This window comes from Spermophilus citellus (genome assembly GCF_964194105.1).
Source record: "Spermophilus citellus genome assembly, chromosome: 5".
Taxonomy (NCBI): Eukaryota; Metazoa; Chordata; class Mammalia; order Rodentia; family Sciuridae; genus Spermophilus; species Spermophilus citellus.
The window spans coordinates 123,395,456-123,413,564 of NC_138186.1; the positions used below are offsets into that span (position 1 = coordinate 123,395,456).

At 36.3% G+C, this 18,109-nt stretch overlaps 1 protein-coding gene across 1 annotated transcript; it reads left to right on the top strand.

Annotated features, from left to right (window-relative positions):
• Window positions 1–1,152: 1,152 nt before the first annotated feature.
• Window positions 1,153–3,694, top strand: CALHM6 (calcium homeostasis modulator family member 6). The gene is made up of 2 exons (XM_081295907.1): window positions 1,153–1,705; window positions 2,455–3,694. Exons 1-2 carry the CDS (start codon window positions 1,181–1,183, stop codon window positions 2,875–2,877), a joined length of 948 nt encoding a protein of 315 aa, XP_081152033.1. The 5' UTR covers window positions 1,153–1,180; the 3' UTR covers window positions 2,878–3,694.
• Window positions 3,695–18,109: the final 14,415 nt, after the last annotated feature.

Consider the following 18,109-nt stretch of genomic DNA (forward strand, 5'->3'; position numbering starts at 1 on the left):
GAAGGGGACACATTATGTGCACAGCCCAGACAGAGCAGCATTATCAGTCCAGTCTGCTTTGTGCGCTCAAAATGCTCACAGCTCACACACACAGCCCATGGGTGGCTCACCACAAGGATGCTGAGTCTTAGAGAAGCTAACTTGTTGAACACATAAAGTGACACACAGTCCCAATGCACCTAACTTCAGGCCCATGTTCTTTCAAGTGTAACTCACCTCTCTTTGAAACCAAAGTAAGGCTCAGTGTCATGGAAGTGGTTACAGTTTGTGTCAGAGCAATGCTGTCTTGAGAAAACTGAAGGCAGAGGAAACAACATATTAGATGTAGCTGGAGTTTGATTTTTTTGTTGTTGTTGTTGTTGTTCAACTAATGATCTTTGAACAACCATTTATCCTCTCTGTGCTGATCAACTTGGTGGTCACAGAGTAACAATTTGACACTCCCCCAGAAACTGACAGTGTTATGGCATATCTGAAAAAAATTCATACTTATTGCATTGATGAGTAAATGAATTCAATATATGCAGTCTAATGCCATGTGGGAGATTAGGAGAGAAGAGTTCATATGAAGGAAGCCAGTGGTTCTATTCAGGAAGGGGACAGAATACCATGGAAGTACTAAAACTTGACTATGTTCTGGGGTGTGGTGTGATTTAGTTTATGAAAGAAAAAAAAACTTGTCTTCAAACGTTTCCTGAAAATGATCAGTAGTTTTGGAATTGAAAGTTGGCTTAGAAACTAGGATAACTACAATATAGAGGAAATTCTGGGGGTCTTCTCCCCCTTTTTTGCTCAGTGACTGCTTGGATCAGAAACGGAAGGAAAGTGCCCTTGTTTGCTGTCTGACTGAAGGAAACAAAGATAATGACCAATTGAACAGGGCTGTTCTTCTGAGTTGGAGGAGAAAGCTAACAGGTGCTTCTGCCTTTGGAAAGGGTTGGGTACTGGGGAGATCAAAGTCAACAGGGGTAGTATATAACTTTGTCAGCCAGAGCTGGTTTTGTTGAAGTGAGAAAGTGAAACCTCAAAAGACCTGAGAAGCCCTCTTCCCTTTTTGAAAGCTGCTTCTCAGCAGAATTTGGAAAGCCCCAGACCCAGTTCACCCAATTCATCTGACAAACAGGGCAGCGAAGTGACAGAAACTTCTGGGCCTGTCCACGGCTCCCTGTTAGGAGAAGCCATGGAAAAGTTTAAGACAGTGCTGGACCTGCATCTCAGGCACAGTAGCGCGCTGGGTTATGGCCTGGTGACACTGTTGACGGCAAGCGGGGAGCGCATCTTCTCCACTGTGGTGTTCCAGTGCCCCTGCAGCGCCACCTGGAACCTGCCCTACGGCTTGGTCTTCCTGTTGGTGCCAGCGCTTGTGCTCTTCCTCCTGGGCTATATGCTGAGCGCTCGCACGTGGCGCCTACTGACCGGCTGCTGCGCGCCCGGCGCCCGTGTGAGGTGCAGCTCCGGGCTGCGGGGCGCGAAGGTGTTCGTGCAGATCGGCGCGGCCGCAGCGCTCGCACCCCTCACCTGGGTGGCCATGGCGCTGCTTGGGGGCTCATTCTACGAATGCGCAGCCAGCGGGAGCAAGGTCTTGGAGCCGTACCTGTGCAGAAACCGCACAGGCTGCACCGACCAGCTACCGCTGGTTCCCTGCAGCAAGGACCAGAAGTCCGACCTCCAAGACATCCTGAAGGAACTCAAGGCTCAGTCGCAGGTCAGGCGCTGGCGCTGGACGCGGGTTGGGAGGAGCAGGAGGGCGACCTCGTGAAGGAGAATTAAGTGACTTTTCTCCAGACAGGTGTCACCCAAAGAGAAGCTGGAATTGCGCCAGTTTCTAACGTACCCATAGGCAAGTATTCAATAAAACCAACGAAAAAGAGAAAAAGTACTCGTATAGTACTTGGCGCTGTGGTGAAAGGTGGAGGGTGACAGTAGGCAAGCCCCGGTTGCGCTAGGTCCTTTACCTCCTAATTATTCTCACAACTTTGCAGGAGTATTATTATCTCCTCTGTAGAGTGAAAACTGAGAATCTATGTTAAGTTGTCTGGGCAGGAGAAAGCAGCAGAATTATCACAATTAAATGGGTCTGTACAATAAAATGGGTCTGCCTGACCTAAAGCCACCAGCCACGCTGCCTCTGGGCTTGCAAAGCTCAGAGGTTCTGTAGAGTGTTCATTTGTAGGAAATCCACATTTTGAATTCTAGAGGGAGTGACAGACATATGGGCTCCTTCTGGGTCCCTGACATGACTTGGCCTGTGTCTGACTTTCCTAGTAAGCAATTGTACTGAGGAGTTGGGGAAGTTTCTGCCATTCCTTAATCTTAAGGGGTTAAGACTTAAAAGACTGTTGGCTTGTTCACCATGCTAGCTGGTGAGTAATTTAAATTTTATCTGAGGATTTGTAAGTTTGTTTTTGTTTCTGAAGAGTGACTAAAAATTGCTATTTGTTGTGTTTTTTTAAGGTGCTGGGCTGGATCATCATAGCAGTTGTTATTATCTTTGTTGTGATACTTACATCTGTCTGCCGATGCCTGTCTCCAGTTAGTTTTCTGCAGCTGAAATTTTGGAAAATTTATTTGGAGAATGAGCAGGAGATCTTTAAAAGTCAAGCCAAGGAGCATGCCACTGAATTGGCAAAAGAAAATGTTAAATGTTTCTTTGAGCGCTCACATCCAAAAGAATACAACACCCCAAGTATTAAAGACTGGCAGCAAATTTCAACACTGTATACTTTCAATCCAAAGGACCAGTACTACAGCATGTTGCACAAATATGTTAACAGAAAGGAGGAGAGTGACAGTATCAAATCTTCTGAAGGAGATGAACTGCTTCCTGTTCTTGGCTTTGTAGATTCTCCTGATATAAATATCTCTACTGGGTTGTGACCTTATAAATGAATAGATAAAAAGTTCTTTTGAAATATTGAATTATTTGCTTCATTAAAAAAATTGGTATTATTTATGGCTGTTTTCTCCCCTTTAAAATTGTAGGATTTTAGATCTGAATTGAAATATTAATCTCTTTATTATATGAATTACTAAACAAACAACTGAGGAAAAATGATTCACCCAAAATGATGAATAGAGACTACATTAGAAGTCTTATATCCCTATTCTAGGGTTCTTTTCAAATAAAACACTTTGGTCTTTTAAAAGCAATAGTTATTGCTTTCAGTAGTGAGAAAAATGAAACAGTTCAGCTTCAGACCTTTCTGTTAATTTATCTGATGTTAGTTGAAAATTCACTTCCTTGCCAATAGCAGCTTATTAGGAACCTAAAAATTATGGCATTCTAACCTGCTTATACCATTGTGGAGAACAGTGACCTGGGTCATGGTTTTTGACTGTCTCAGAGTTGTGGCTGTGCTTTGCTCTGGGAACTTTCTGTGAAAAGGTGCAGGACAAGATTGCTCAGTTGCTATGATGATGCCTTGCCTGAGGAAGTTCTGTGCAAAGGCATGGAATTATATCAGTCTTGACTTTGAGCTCAGACACCAGCTGACAGGGATAGAGAATTCTGAGCATAATAAGATAATTATAATTGCTTTTAAGCCCTGTGAACTTCAAGTCTGCCTGCTTTGCAGAAACTTTCCTACAGAAAACCTTTTGATGATAAAACCTATATAATAAACGTGCTGTGCTAGGTCTGGGTCACTGTTCCTCCATCAGAGGTCAGTGTCCCACCTGGTCCCAGCTTTCTCTTTGTAAATGTTTGTGTGTCTTTCTTAATCCCCTGTTGCTCCTCACAGGTTTCTAGAGTTCAGCTGTGCAGGTTGCAGCATACTGTGATGTAAGTCCAGCACACTGGACTTCTAGTCAACCCTACTGTGGTCTTTCAAATACAACAGCATTTTATGGCTTCTAATATGGTTACTATATAAAAATTAACCATTAAAAGGAAAATTTTCAAAAAACACAAAGTTGGAAAAGTAATTTAGGATAACTGCAGGCAATAACTATTGCTTTTAGTTTGTAAGATCAGAGGAAACATTTTCAAGCTATTATGATAAGTTTAAAATATGTACAACAGTAGAGAGGATAGTATTATGAACCCCCTACCCAGTCATACAGCAGCTTCAGCAGAGTAGGAAAGGCAAATAAAATCCATGCCATACAAATAATTACTGGAAAAAATGCAAATTGTGATTTGATTTAGAGTAGGGAAGGAAGAGGTTGGAGAAAGTCGTGAGAAACTGAAATCTGTAGAGTAGGGAGCAAAGCAGTTCAGGCAGAAGAAAAAGGATGTGCAAAGACACTGAGGTGTGACAGATATTAGTTGGAAGCTTAAAAGTGAATGGAAAAATAAGGAAGGGAAAAATAGGACAGAGCCTTGGAATCATACTAAGGTTTGGGTTTTCATTTTCTCTACATGTGAAGGAGATTTTTTTTTTTTTTTTTTTTGAGGAGAAAGGTATGGCAGGGAAAAGAGGAAGAGCTAGGGTGGAAGTGGAGAGACTAACAGGAGGTCACTGCAGTGGAAATAGGCAGGCGCAAACGTGAATTGGATGGGCAGTAATCAAAATGGTAAATAATGGATTTTGTACATGGTCATGACAGAATTTGTTGATGGAAAGGATGTAAGAATTTAGTGAGAGCGATGACATCTGTGATTTTTATTGTAAACTCTCTTACTTGATAATGCCAGCACTTTTCAGGGAAGCTTGTCTTCCATTAGCTTGTCATTCCTGCCCATTCCTCAAATTTATGACTGATTTCTACATTTTAGGAAATGGAATATGAAGACTTTAAACTGTAAGGCAATTGACTACTGGTTATATTTAGCTCTTCCTCTCTTGGCAGACCCCTGTACTGGGTTCTATTTTGCCATTTTTTTTTTTTTTTTTTTTTTGCACAGGGCCCTTAAAAGGAACTAGTCAGAAGGGATGAATATCCTGTGGTTGGGAGTCATGTTTAAAAAGAAAGTTGGCGGTGACGCTGCATGATCAGTTTTTTTCCACTTACTAAAAAAAAAATATTTTGAAAAGTCACATCATGCCTATTTTCATTTTGCTTCTTTTATTTTATTTTCCATTTTTCATTTTATTTATTTATTTTTCTCTTATTGGGGATTAAATCCAGAGCCATTTTAGTTTTGAGCGACATCCCCAGTCCTTGTATTCTTTTAGACAGGATCTTGCATAGTTGCTGAGTGTTTCACTAAATTGCTGAGGATGACTGAACTTGTGATCCTCCTGCCTCAACCTCCCAAGCACTTGGGATTACAGGTATATGCCTCTGTGCCTAGTTCCAATTTGTGTGTGTGTGTGTGTGTGTGTGTGTGTGTGTGTGTGTATTCTTTCCTTTCATAACTTTTTTTTTCCAGGTGTAGCCTGTATACTTACATCTTCAGTAGTATCATATTGTATTTATTTTGTTGGTATACGCTTCGCTTCACTTTTCTTGCAGGTTTTAAAAATTATTGTGAAAATATATGTAAGATAAAAATATATTCATATAAAAATTATAATAGTGGAAATTGTGTAAGTTAGAAAGTAAAAGTACCTCATTTGCAAATTGCAATATTCACTTCCCTGTGGTAGTTACTTATTTTGTCTGCAAAAAAAAGACTGCACTAAAAATGTTGTTCTGTAACTTTTCACATAAAATATTATTCCATGTCAGTATATAACAATTTACGTTATTAAAAATTTCTGTATAGTATTCTACAAATTAGTAGGCTATAATCCTTTTTTTTCAACACACACAAATCATAAAATGTATAAAGATAAGCCCCAAATTGTCAAATGTGGTCACTCCTGGAGTCTTAAGATTTGTATGGGGACTTTATTTTGAACCTCAGGCACTTTTGATCTTTGGATTGTTCTTTTCTTATTGTTTTTTGGTTAATGAATAATAAATATCAACTGCATAATTGGAAAAGATTAAAAAGAGTCCTTACCATAGGGGCTTGCAGTCAACAAAGCAGTTTTGCATCTCTGACCTCATTTTGTTTTCATGAGTTTAATGGGATACCCATAAACAGATCACCCACATTTAGGTGTGAGGAATCAAAAGTTAAGAGAGGTTGCATTACTAGTTGCAGATCATGTGGTCAACAAATGCAAAACCAAAACTAGGGAGCTGATCCTGTCTAAATCTTGTGGTGTAATATGGCTACATTATTGTTTTTATTACTAGATCAGATTTCTCCCTTCTTTGCACAAGTGCCTTTGTAAGCAGAAGAGATACAGATATTCTCAGCAAACCCTAATACTTTGCATTTCATTTTGTGAAACTTGGCAACTGTTGATAGCTAAGACTGCTTTCAATAAAGATAGAGGGACCAAGATACAGTGGGATTATTTCATGATGGGAACCTGGTCACTGCTGGTTGGCTTGACACACCAATCCTCTGGGCCTGGCCTCAAATAGGCCACACCATGGGCTCAAGAAGTGTTTCTCTATTTGGTGTATATTTATTTGCTGGCCTACCAAAGAATTCTTCAGAATCATTCCCAGCTGTATGCTGACCTGAAGCCTTATCCTTGGGAGAGATTCAGACACAGCATCTGCTGTTAATATTTGCTGAAAAATAAACATATAAGAGATGATTTCACATTGTGCTGGGTACTGGCATGATATACAGTCTATGGGGAATAAGGTTAAGCATGGTCTCTTTGCTCCATCCAATGCTCTCTGAACTGATTTAAAATGAAATTCCCAAGGGAGACATCATCAAACAGAATTAACCACATACCCAAATGTCTCTGAGTTGAAAATGTCTTGGAACCCCTAACTTTGACAATACCCACATTTTATCTCCCAGGTGGCCTATGATAAATAACTCTCCCTAAGATTAAAGGTGGAGAAATACTCCCTGAGTCAGCCCTGGTAGCAGCAACCACTGCCTATTTTGTCACTACAAACTCCCACATTCTGCTTTTATTGTCCATTGTGTGCCAAACCCTTACCTGCCCTGAAAACTAAGCCCCTATTTGACCTAATTTTATCTCTTCCTTTTCATCACCTACCTATAGAATATCTCTTTTGAATTGCAGTGTGAAGACTATGGAATTGGTAATATTATATTTTTATTCAATGAAAGATCTGAATCAAAAAAGTATACATGCTGTCAAAATTCTTTGCCACACACTGTTAGAACACTAAGAAGTTCCCCAGTAAAAGAAAAAATAGTCTCTAAGATCAGGCAAATTATGGCAATTTAAAAAATGGTGAGATATCAAAACTAGAATGGTATATGAAAATTATGTAAAAATTTAAAAACACATACAATGCAATCACTACCAATGGGAAAGAAATAATACATATCCAGCAACCCCCCAAATACCTGCCCCACATGTCTGTATAATTCTGGCTCTTTTCACCCGGAAGTGGGAGATGATCATTTCTTTACTTTTATTTACAGTTTTAGAACTTGTATGTTACCAAACTAACATGAGGATGAATTTATTGCTTATTAGGAAGACTACTAATGTTTAGTTTTGCATTTTTTGAACTTTATGAGAATGGAATCATCCTCTAAGAATTATTTTGTGATGTTCATCCATATTATGTCTAGAACAACGTTTTTTGATTTGCCTCATACTATTTCATTATGTGAATACATCACAATTCGTTCATCCATTGAATTACTGATACACATTAAGCTATTCCATTTCTGGCTCTTATAAGCAATGCCAGAGTGAACATTTATGGATCTGTATTCTATGTACATGTGTTTTTTTTCAGGGTTTGTTTCAAGGAATAGATGAGAGCATAAGGGTATGTACATATTTCAGTTTGTCAGGTTATGTCCAATGTTTGCCTTAATGGTTTATTAATTTATATTACTATGAGAGTTTCCACTATTTTTTCCAGTTTTTTTTAACCTCTACAATATTTGGTATTCTCAATTGTTCATTTCTGTCACTCTGATGAATCCGTTCATTAGATAATCAGAGGCAGATGGACACCAACTGTTTGATTCATTGTACCATATTCTTAAGTCACACAGTTTGATACGAAAATAACAATTTGAATAAACTTGAATCTGAGACATGGTACAGATATGGGACAACCTATTCCGATGGCAAGTACCTGAATACATAAGGGAGTCATTAAACCCTCGTTATTTCATGGAGACGAGTTCATCATATGTCTAGGCATCTTTAAAAATATTTAAAAGCACTTAAAGGGAAGGGCATAAAAATCAAAAACAGATGTTTTTCCTCTTAAAAATAAAAACAATCCTAACCCTTTTCTGAGCTTCCAGCTTTGCTCAAGATTTCTTGATGAGACAACTGCTTCTACTCAATTCATATGCAATCAAAAGGACTCACTTTAATGAGTTCATTTTTTAAAGAAAACTTTTAAATCTGTTTGCCACTGTTCATACCAACAGAATTCCACAACGTTTCCAGGCTCATGAACACATTTATCCCAGCTAGAAGCTGCCTAATTCTCCTTGCAGATTATGATGAAGCATTTTCTCTAAAATAGTAGTTTTATTTTCCTAAAATTTAAGCCTTTATTCTGGATCTTCTATATTGCCACTCCAATTTGAGGTCTAACAATTTACTCTTATTATAAATAATGCTTGGTAAATATGATTATTGGCAGCAAAAGTCAATAAAAAGATATAACTTCTGGTTAAAACTGTTGATGTGAAAGTACATTTAGCCACAATAAAAATAAAAGGTTCTTTTTCAGTGGCATAAGGCAACTGGAGAAAAGGATAGGGGGAAAGAGCAGCATAGTTTTGGGACGCTGGTGAGCAGATGGTGAATGATGATTAGGCTAACAGACCTGAGAAATCTGAAACCCAAACAAGAAGGGGGAAAAGGTAAGAAGCAACAAGATTTGTACCATGGAATCTGCAAAAGGCCCAGCTCAGGAATCAGCAGCACCAGTAACCTCTGGAAATGAGGCTAGTGATATAGTTAAAAGGGTGGATGGAGAACTTGTTTAGGAATTGCCTCTCAGTTCTTTGTTCCCATTCAACTCAGGTGAGAACTGCACCTCCACGCCCTAGCACAAAATGGGAATTTTAATCTCTAGATATAAATTTTAAAAAAAGATTTCTAAATGAAGGGCACTACATTAAAAAAAATGGAAGCTAAGTTAAAAACATATACTGAATTTTTACTCCCAGCCTTCTTCCCGAATCTGGCTTCTAGAACACTAGCCTTGGTCCTCTGTTCTCCAGGAAGTAGTCCAGAGAGCCATTTCTAGTAAATATGACTGCCCAGAAGAGACTTCAATAAACTGGCACAATTTGAGATTCACACTTAACATTCTCCAACTTTTCCTTAATCTATAAACCAAAATTCATATTTTATTCAGTGTAAGTGGATAGCCCAGGAGCTACAGAAGTTTGAGAAAAATATGAAAGACAGAGGCCAAAGAAAATAGGAAAAAAAAAAGAGTTACGGGAAACAGAAGCTCTACACTTTTTAAAAAAATATTTTTTAAACCTACTTTTTTATGACTTTTGAGACACAATAGTAGACATTATATATAAGAAATAAGAATAGAATGCTATTAAAAACATTTAGAGGATAAAAAAATTCTTGTAAATTAACAAGACGCTAGCAGAAGTTAAAAATACAATAGAAGGCTTGGAAGATAAACTTGGGGAAAACTTGTAGGAGGTAGTGTTAAGAAACAGAGTTGAAAAAAACAAGAATAAAAAAGGCAATTATAGAACTACTCGAGGAGTTTTAATATCCTATCAATAAGATTCCAGAAGAAGCAGAGAAATGGAGAGAATTGGATAAGAAACTTTTGAATAATTAATTCCACATGTTAAGGAAGGTATGTATGATTTCTAGACTGGAGTTCCAGTACGTGATCAGCAAAGTGGAAGCATACAGACCCATACTGTATCATGGTGCAATTTCAGAACACTGAGACCACAGAGAAAATCCTACAGCTTACCACGTAGAAGAACAGACCAAGGACAAAGAATCAAGTGGTACCGAACTTCTGAAAAATAACTAGAAGCTGGATAATCATATCTTCACAACCTTTATCTCCTCTTCACTCTTTATCAGAAGGTTTCTGATTCATGCACTCTTCCAGAAAAATGAGTAGGCCAAGAAATAAAAGTAGTAGGATCAAGGAACCAAGGGACTCCATGCAAGATAGAGGAGAAAGAAAACCCTAAGATAATGGTGAAATGAAAACATCCTACAGAAATGATGGCAAAACCAGCCCCTCCATGATAAGTTAGCCCCAGATGACAAAAGTTAGAGAAGAAAAAATTTAAAATGTTAACAAGACTATGAGTCCCTATGGTTTTACTGGAAAACCACTGAGACCTCTTTCGTATAGTGTCTGATGGTTTTAAAGCTCGTTCCCAAAGTCTTTGAAATTCTTTCCTTCAAGAGATAAAGATTAATGCCTCCCTTGAGTGCGTGCCAGACACTAACTTAAAATGAGGAGAGAGAAGTAAAAGTGATGATGTGGTTGCTCAAAACCTACTCTAGTAGAGGAATGCATGTCAGGAATGCCTATGTATGTGACTGAGGTACAGGATGTGTGGGAGAAAGTTTCCTCTTCCTTATGCAGAAGGTAAAAAGAAGTTTAAAAGTTATGCACTGAACAGTGAAAGAAAAAAGGCCATGTGAGCACATTGTATCTAGAAATGCAACAAATACCAGAAGAGATAGAAATAGTGGAGTTTGGGCAGGGGACGAGTGGTAGGCAGATGATTTACATTCTTATCTTACTGTTTTAAAAGTATTTGTATAAATCCATTTTTTAAAAAAAGTAAACTGAAAAAAAGGAGAAGCAACATTGTCACTAAAATCATCACTGAAAAGTATGGACAGAATCTGGAAATGTTGATGGTGTTTCTTATCAGTGTTTCACATATCCTTTGTAATGCCCAATTTTCTTCAAGAGGCACTCTGAATATGGTCAGTGCATCTACTATCTACATGAATGTGGTTGGTAATCTACTGTCTACATGATATTAATAATCTGTGCTTAAATTCTTTCCTTTCTGTGTTTCCTAATCTTAGGACCATAGTCATAATAATGTGCTGTTTGACAAGAATCATTTTGTATTCTGATATAAAACACAATTTCCTAATAACCACTTTAATCAACTCTGGTTTGTTTTCTCTATTGATTCAAAGCATGAAAAAATATTCTTGTTATTAAATAGATCTCTTTCACTGTACCTTTGTTTCTGGTTGCAATGTCACTCAAAAAAATATTTAAAGCAGGAGCTATTTTGATTTAATAAATATTTACTAAGTATTCATTACATGAACACAGTTTAAAGGGACAGGAAAGACCTGTAACCAATAATTATCATGCATTGGAATTTAGGCAAAGATTAATGTTGTACATGTCAGAGAAATAGAGTACTAATTTGCCTGGGAGCTACATCAGATAGGGCATAGGTTTTGGAGAACATAACCACTACAAATATATCTGGAAGATGAATTGTTTATCAGATGTAAAAAAGGGGAAGAGAATTGAAGGAAGAGGGAACAGTATGTGAGAAGGCACAGAGGCAAGAATACCATTGTATATTCAGGAAACAAACTAGTTCAGTATTGTCCTGCCCTTGGATGCAATGTCATAAGATACTACATTTGTCATCAGAAAGATTTATACTTCCCTGTAGACAATGGAGGAGTGATTAAAAAAATGGATATGGATGGACCATCGTGGTGAAGGATTTTTAAAAATTATTGTATGACTGTTATGTAAACAGAGAAAAATAGAATATAGTATAATGGATCATGTAAACATAAATTTAACAAGTGTTAAATGTTTAATCATTATCATTTCAAAGAAATATTTATTAAGGGAAGTTTCAAGAACAAAGTAGAAAAAAATAATAAAATGCAGCCCTGTGTACATACACACATCAGCTTCAATAATTACCAACTCTTACCAATCTTATCTACATTCCCACTGTTTCCTTTGTTATCAGATTATTTTGAGGCCTATTCTCATGTCATCATTTTATCTGTAAATATAAAATATATCTCAAAAGAGAAATCACTTAAAAAAAACTCACAAAACCATCATCAACATCATCACATCTAAAAATGGTTTCTTAACATCATAAAATATTCTGTCAGCATTTACTTCATACTTGCTTCCTAGAGGCATTATCTGTTTGAATTAGATTCAAATAATTGAAATTACATTTATTGCAAACTTGGAATGCCCCTTAAGAATTTTTCTGTTTAATCATTCCTTCACTATACGTATTTTATTATTATTTTTGTTGCTGTTGCTATTATTATTATTATTATTATTATTATTTTGGTACTGGTCATTGAACTTAGGTTCAACCACCAAGCCACATCCTCCGACCTATTTTGCATTTTAGGATCTCAAAATTTTGTATTAGCAAAATACAAAATTTTGTAATAGCAAAAATGTGTTGCTTCCACACTTTTGCTATTACAATCAATTCTGCTATGAGTTGCTTAGTGCCTCGTCTTTGCCAGAGGCTGGCTTTGAATTTGAAATCCTCCTGCCTAAGCTTCTGGAGCCGCCAGGATTACCCGGAGAGCACTACCACTTCTGGCTGATTCATTTAAAATTGTAATTTTCGTCAAACACCTGTAACATGAACTTTGCCATATTAACCATTTTAAGTGTACATTTCTGTAATATTAAGTTCATTTGCATTGTTATGCAATCAACATCAACGTCCATCTCAAGAGCTCTTTTCAACTTGCAAAACTGAAACTGTACTCATTAAACAGTAACTCCTCATTTCCTACTTCCTCTTAACCTCTGGTACCCACCCTACCAGTCTGCTTTCTGTCTCTATGAGACTACTTCTCAATACTGTATGTAAGTGGAATCATATAATATTTGCCTTTTTGTGACTGCATTATTTTATGTAGCATTAATATCCTCAGAATTCATTTACGTTATAGCATATGTTAGAATTTCCTTCTTTTTTAAGATTGAATGATACTTCAATATTTATGAGACTTTTTAATCTATCCATTAAGTTGCTTCCACATTTTTGCTATTACAATCAATTCTGCTATGAGCACAGGTGTACACATATGTCTTTGAGACTCTGCTTTCAATTCTGAGGAGCATTTAATCAGAAGTGAAATTGCTGGATCATATGGTAATTCTATTTAAAAATGTTTGAGGAGTCACTATAATGTTTGACATAGTAACTGCAACATTTTACATTCCCACCAACAGTTCACAAGAGTTCAACTTCTTCACATCCTGACTTACACTATGTATTTTGTTTTTGGACAGTGGCCATCCTAATGGGTGTGAGGCAGTATCTCACTTGGTTGACTTTTGTTTATACAAATAAGAATCTTTTCCTGTGCTTATTGGCCATTTGTATATCTTCTTTGGAAAAATGTCTATTTGAGTTCATTTCATTTTATTCATGTATATTTTTAAATGCTGAGTGTTGCTTCAGTTTCTTATATACATTGTGCATATTGACCCTTTACTATATATATGATTTGCAAATATTTACTCCCATTCTGTGAATGAAACAAAAATACATAAAGACTCCATATTGACTCTATTGTTTGTGCACTTTGATACATAGAAGTTTAAAAAAATTATTGGTGCATATAATTAAACATATTAGAAGGATTCATTGTTACATATTACACAGTTGTACAAGGAATTTTAAACTTTAATGTGATTCAATTCATCAATTTTTCTTTTTTAATATGTGCTTTGAGTGTCATCTGTGGGATATTTTCAATTTTTTTTTAAATAAGAGCATTATAATTATACATAGCATTTGGGTTCATTTTGACAAAATGATACATACAAGAAATTTTATTTCAATCCCCATTGCCCCACCCCTTTTCTTTCCCTCCTCTCTCCTCCCTCCTCCCTATTCTACCACTTCTACTAAACTTCATTTCACTCCTTTATTTATTTGCCTTTGATTGGTACTTTTTACATACACATAAAGGTGAAATTCCCTTTGGTACATATTTATATGTAGTAACATTATTATGTTAAATTAATTCCATATTTCTTCCTCTTTTCCTTCCTTTCTCCCCCTCTCTTGTTCTGTCTTCTACTTCACTGATCTTCCCCCAATTTTTATGATATCCGAGCCCCCCCAACCCCCGCCTTCTTTCCCTTATTTTGCTCTAGCTTCCACATAATAGAGAAAAACATTCAACTCTTGATTTCCTGAGTCTGGTTTATTTCATTTAGCATAATTTTCTCCATTTCCATCCATTTACCAGCAGATGCCATTATTTCATTCCTCATTCTTCAGGACTAAATAAAACTCCATTGTATAAATATGTGTGTGGGGGTGGGTGTGTGTGTATTCGCCACATTTTCTTGATTCATTCATCTATTGAGAGACGTCAGGATTGATTCCATAATTTGGTTATTGTGAATTATGTTGCTATAAACATTGAAGTGACTGTAACACTGTAGTAAGTTGATTTTAGTTCTTTTGGGATAGCTGGGTTATATCACGGTTTCATTCCTAGTTTTTCCTAGGAATCTCCACACTGATTTCCAGAGTGGTTGTACTAATTTGCAATCCCACCAACAATGTGTTAATTAACCTTGGTTCCCATGTGATCTTCTAAAACAAAAATACATAAAGACTCCATATTGACAGTTTCCAATTCAACTTATACATTATACTTTTTATAAAACTTAACTTTATTAGACTTATCTTTTTAATTACTTTTTTCTCATGCCAAAAATTCCTTGTCTTAATAACACTAACATAATTACTACTTTTCTTTATACTACCATGTATATTCAAAGGCTGATAATTATGCCAGTACCACCATAAGTAATTTTATTATGGAGGGCAGTTTTGTATTTTTAAATTTTTGCTGTTCTTTCTTGTCTTTAAAGTGTATCCCCCTAAAATCATACAATCAATAAATTAACTGTGTTTAAAATGATTTCCATTACTTCTTCTTTATATGTTATGCCACTAACTCACTATGCAGTTAGCTCCATTTATTTAATGTTGCTTTTAATTGTTAGTAATTGCTTTCAATTTAACATGTTTAATTATTTCATTAAGTGATTACACAGTTGCAATGTCTAACCAACCAATCAAGGTATATTTTGAGAAGTCTACCTTTTATCCTTATTACTTTCATTCTGTCTCTACCCCAAAGATGGTAACCTTTTAAAAAATGTTTTTGGTTTAGTCTTCCACTTTAAATGTATGTTATTAAATGGAACAATATGTGCATATTGCATTTATTTATTTGAGAACTCCCCTTTCTTAGATAAATGTTAGTTTATTATGAGCAGTTTTTTCCACCTTCCTTTTTTTACTTAATAGATTCTACAAGTTATCATAACATGTAGTGATATATTACTCATTACTTTTTAAATAGCAGTACATACTCCATATTATGGATATATTATAGTCTACTCAATTAGTCCTTATTGATAGACATATGATTCTTTTATTTTTAATAAAAAGTCTTATTTACATATCTACCATGAATATTTTGTCATATTTGATTAATATTTTGTGAATAACCTTAAAGAAAAATAGATACGTTATTTTTCCAAAAGTATTTTATATATCCCTATAAAAATTATAATATCCTAAAAAAGTACATTACTACTATCATCCAAAGAATAATTAACAAAGTGGTAGTCAGTTTTCAGGAATGGCAAGAAGGGAAAGCCATTTCTGTGGTGGTAAGGAATAAAACTAAGGAAATGGCATTATGTAGGGAAAACAGGAAATTTATTCAAGGGACATTTAGTGGTAATGGTGGGGGTGCTGATATTCAACCAGACTTGGTGATATAATCGATATTTTTATTGTGCTTATTTTAAGATGTCTTCAATTTACCTATGAAAGTAAATAAAATCTTTTTTTGATGAGGTACCCATATCCATTCTATTACAGTTTGTATGGCTTTTAATTTTAAAGCATATGTCCTTAAGATGAAAGAGTGAACCAAAGGACAGGTAGAATAAAGAATATTTATCCCATTTGTTATGGAGATTGATCACACGAGAAAATTAAAAGGAAGAACACATAATTTAGGAAATATGCAAGAAAATTATGGTCTTCCCCTTAATCCCTGTGTCTTGAGCAAATTATGTAGTTCTGTGCATGACCAGTCAAAGCAGTCTGGATATCTTCATGACCACATGCATCTATAATTACAAAGGTACATTCTATCTGTTTCATATTGGTGAGTTTTGGAGAACCTTGCACAAAAATCTTGACATCAGCAATAGAAGGTCAAATGAATAATGAGAAAAGGAGGATAACTTTCCAAGATGGGCCAATTGGATATTTAGATTATCATCTTATTCATTCATTCTGCAATTTTGTTATATAATAAAAAAATACTATGGAGTGTCAGGGATCACTCTAGGTGCTAGGAAATGTAAAGATAAATAAGATGTACTCTTTGTCAAAGCAGAACTCACAGACTAATTTAGGGGGAAAGACAAGTAAGAATACACTCAGCATATATAGTAGAAATGTGTGTGAGGTACTAACGGAGGTAAAATCGTTCAGTCCAGAGAAGTGGGTCATGGGCCAGTTAGGATAGTCTTTACTGAGTATATTGTATATGCAGGAGGTTAAAGAGATGGACCTAACTTGATGAGTAAGGAGGATGGAAAAAAAAAAGGAGGATGGTATATTTTGGAAATTCTATAGACAGGTAAACCTTGGAGAAGCATAGGTGTTATCACCATCTGGTTGCTTTAGAGATCACTTGATTCCAGTGTGGAGAGTGAAAAAGGGGTGGAAGTAACTGGAGATGGAAAACCAAGCAGGAAGCAACTTCAAGAGTGCAGATGAACCAGGTATGGTGGTGTACACCTGTAATCCCAGAGACTCAGGAGGTTAAAGCAGAAGGATTGCAAATTTGAGGCCAGCCTCAATAACTTATTGAGGCCTGAAACAACTTAGGGAGACCCTGTCTCAAAATAAAAATATAAAAATGGAAGGTGATGTAAGTTTAATGGTAAGATGCCCTATACAAACAAACAAAGTCCAATTGAGGGTCCTTGAACTAAGTGGAAAAGAAAAATTAAGGGCAATTTAGAATGTAGAATTAAAAGAATTAATGACAGATTGGATGTAAGTACTAAGAGGGAAAGGGGCTGTAATGAATAAAGGGGTTTTAGTTTTGAAAATGAGGTCATTAGCTAGGAAGTGGAAAATTAGAGAAAAGGAGAGTTAGCAGAGAGCAAAGGAAATAATGAGCTGAGATTTGAACTTACCAGATATGTTTCTGGAACATCCAGGTGGAGTCACTTGTAGGGAATGGAAGCAGGAGGTGAGGAGGGTAGAAAGGAGAGGCATTCTGTATGAGGCTCATAGTGTCCAAGGGGATTGTTGACCTTGAGAAATCGCCAACCACAAGCCCTGTGCATAATATCTGGGAAAGGCAGAGGAACTACAGGCCATGAAGGAGACTTGGCATCATTTGATGAAATACAGCAGAAGAATCAAGATGCAGACTTTTTTCTGAAGCCCAACAAGAAGAAAGGACCAGGAAGGAGGAGTGAGGAATATAAAGAAACTGCAGAGAGGTAAAGATAGACTAGAAATAAAATGCTGATTTTATTGGACAAATAAGTGGGTAAATTGCAGCAGTACTAAAGACTCAGTGGAATGTGAGATTAGAAACTAGATTGCAGTGAAGGAGGAATGAATGGTAGACAAAGAAGAGAAATCAATAAGCATAAGAATAACGGGTGCCCTTCATTAAATGATCTTTCAAAGAAGGTGTTACTGTGTTATTTTTCCTGAAGGAAAGAGACTTACCTAAGGTCCCTCAGCTCTTCATTGGCAAGGTAAGCATTTTAACACAAGAGTGTCCAGTTTCAAAGCTGGTACTTATTCTGTCACATCATGATTTTCAGGTAAGTTTGGCAATGGAAGGACAAGGAAGGCACTGGTGGGGAAGAAGTGTCAAGGGAGTGTTCTTTCTAGGATGATAGAGACTTGAGAATATTTTTAAGCATCTAAAAAAGGAGGAGGCAGTGGGAGGGGTAAGGAGGTAATTGAGCAAGTAAGTTGGCTGATGAGGTAATAGGAATTGGAGCACTCTTGCATATCTCCAAGAGGAAGCAATTTCATATACTAGTAATTGTTAATTTAATTTTCTCTTTTTTTGGTATCTTCCTTATGGCATCAAATCAAACTTTCAGTTATCATAACCTTATCAATTAAAAA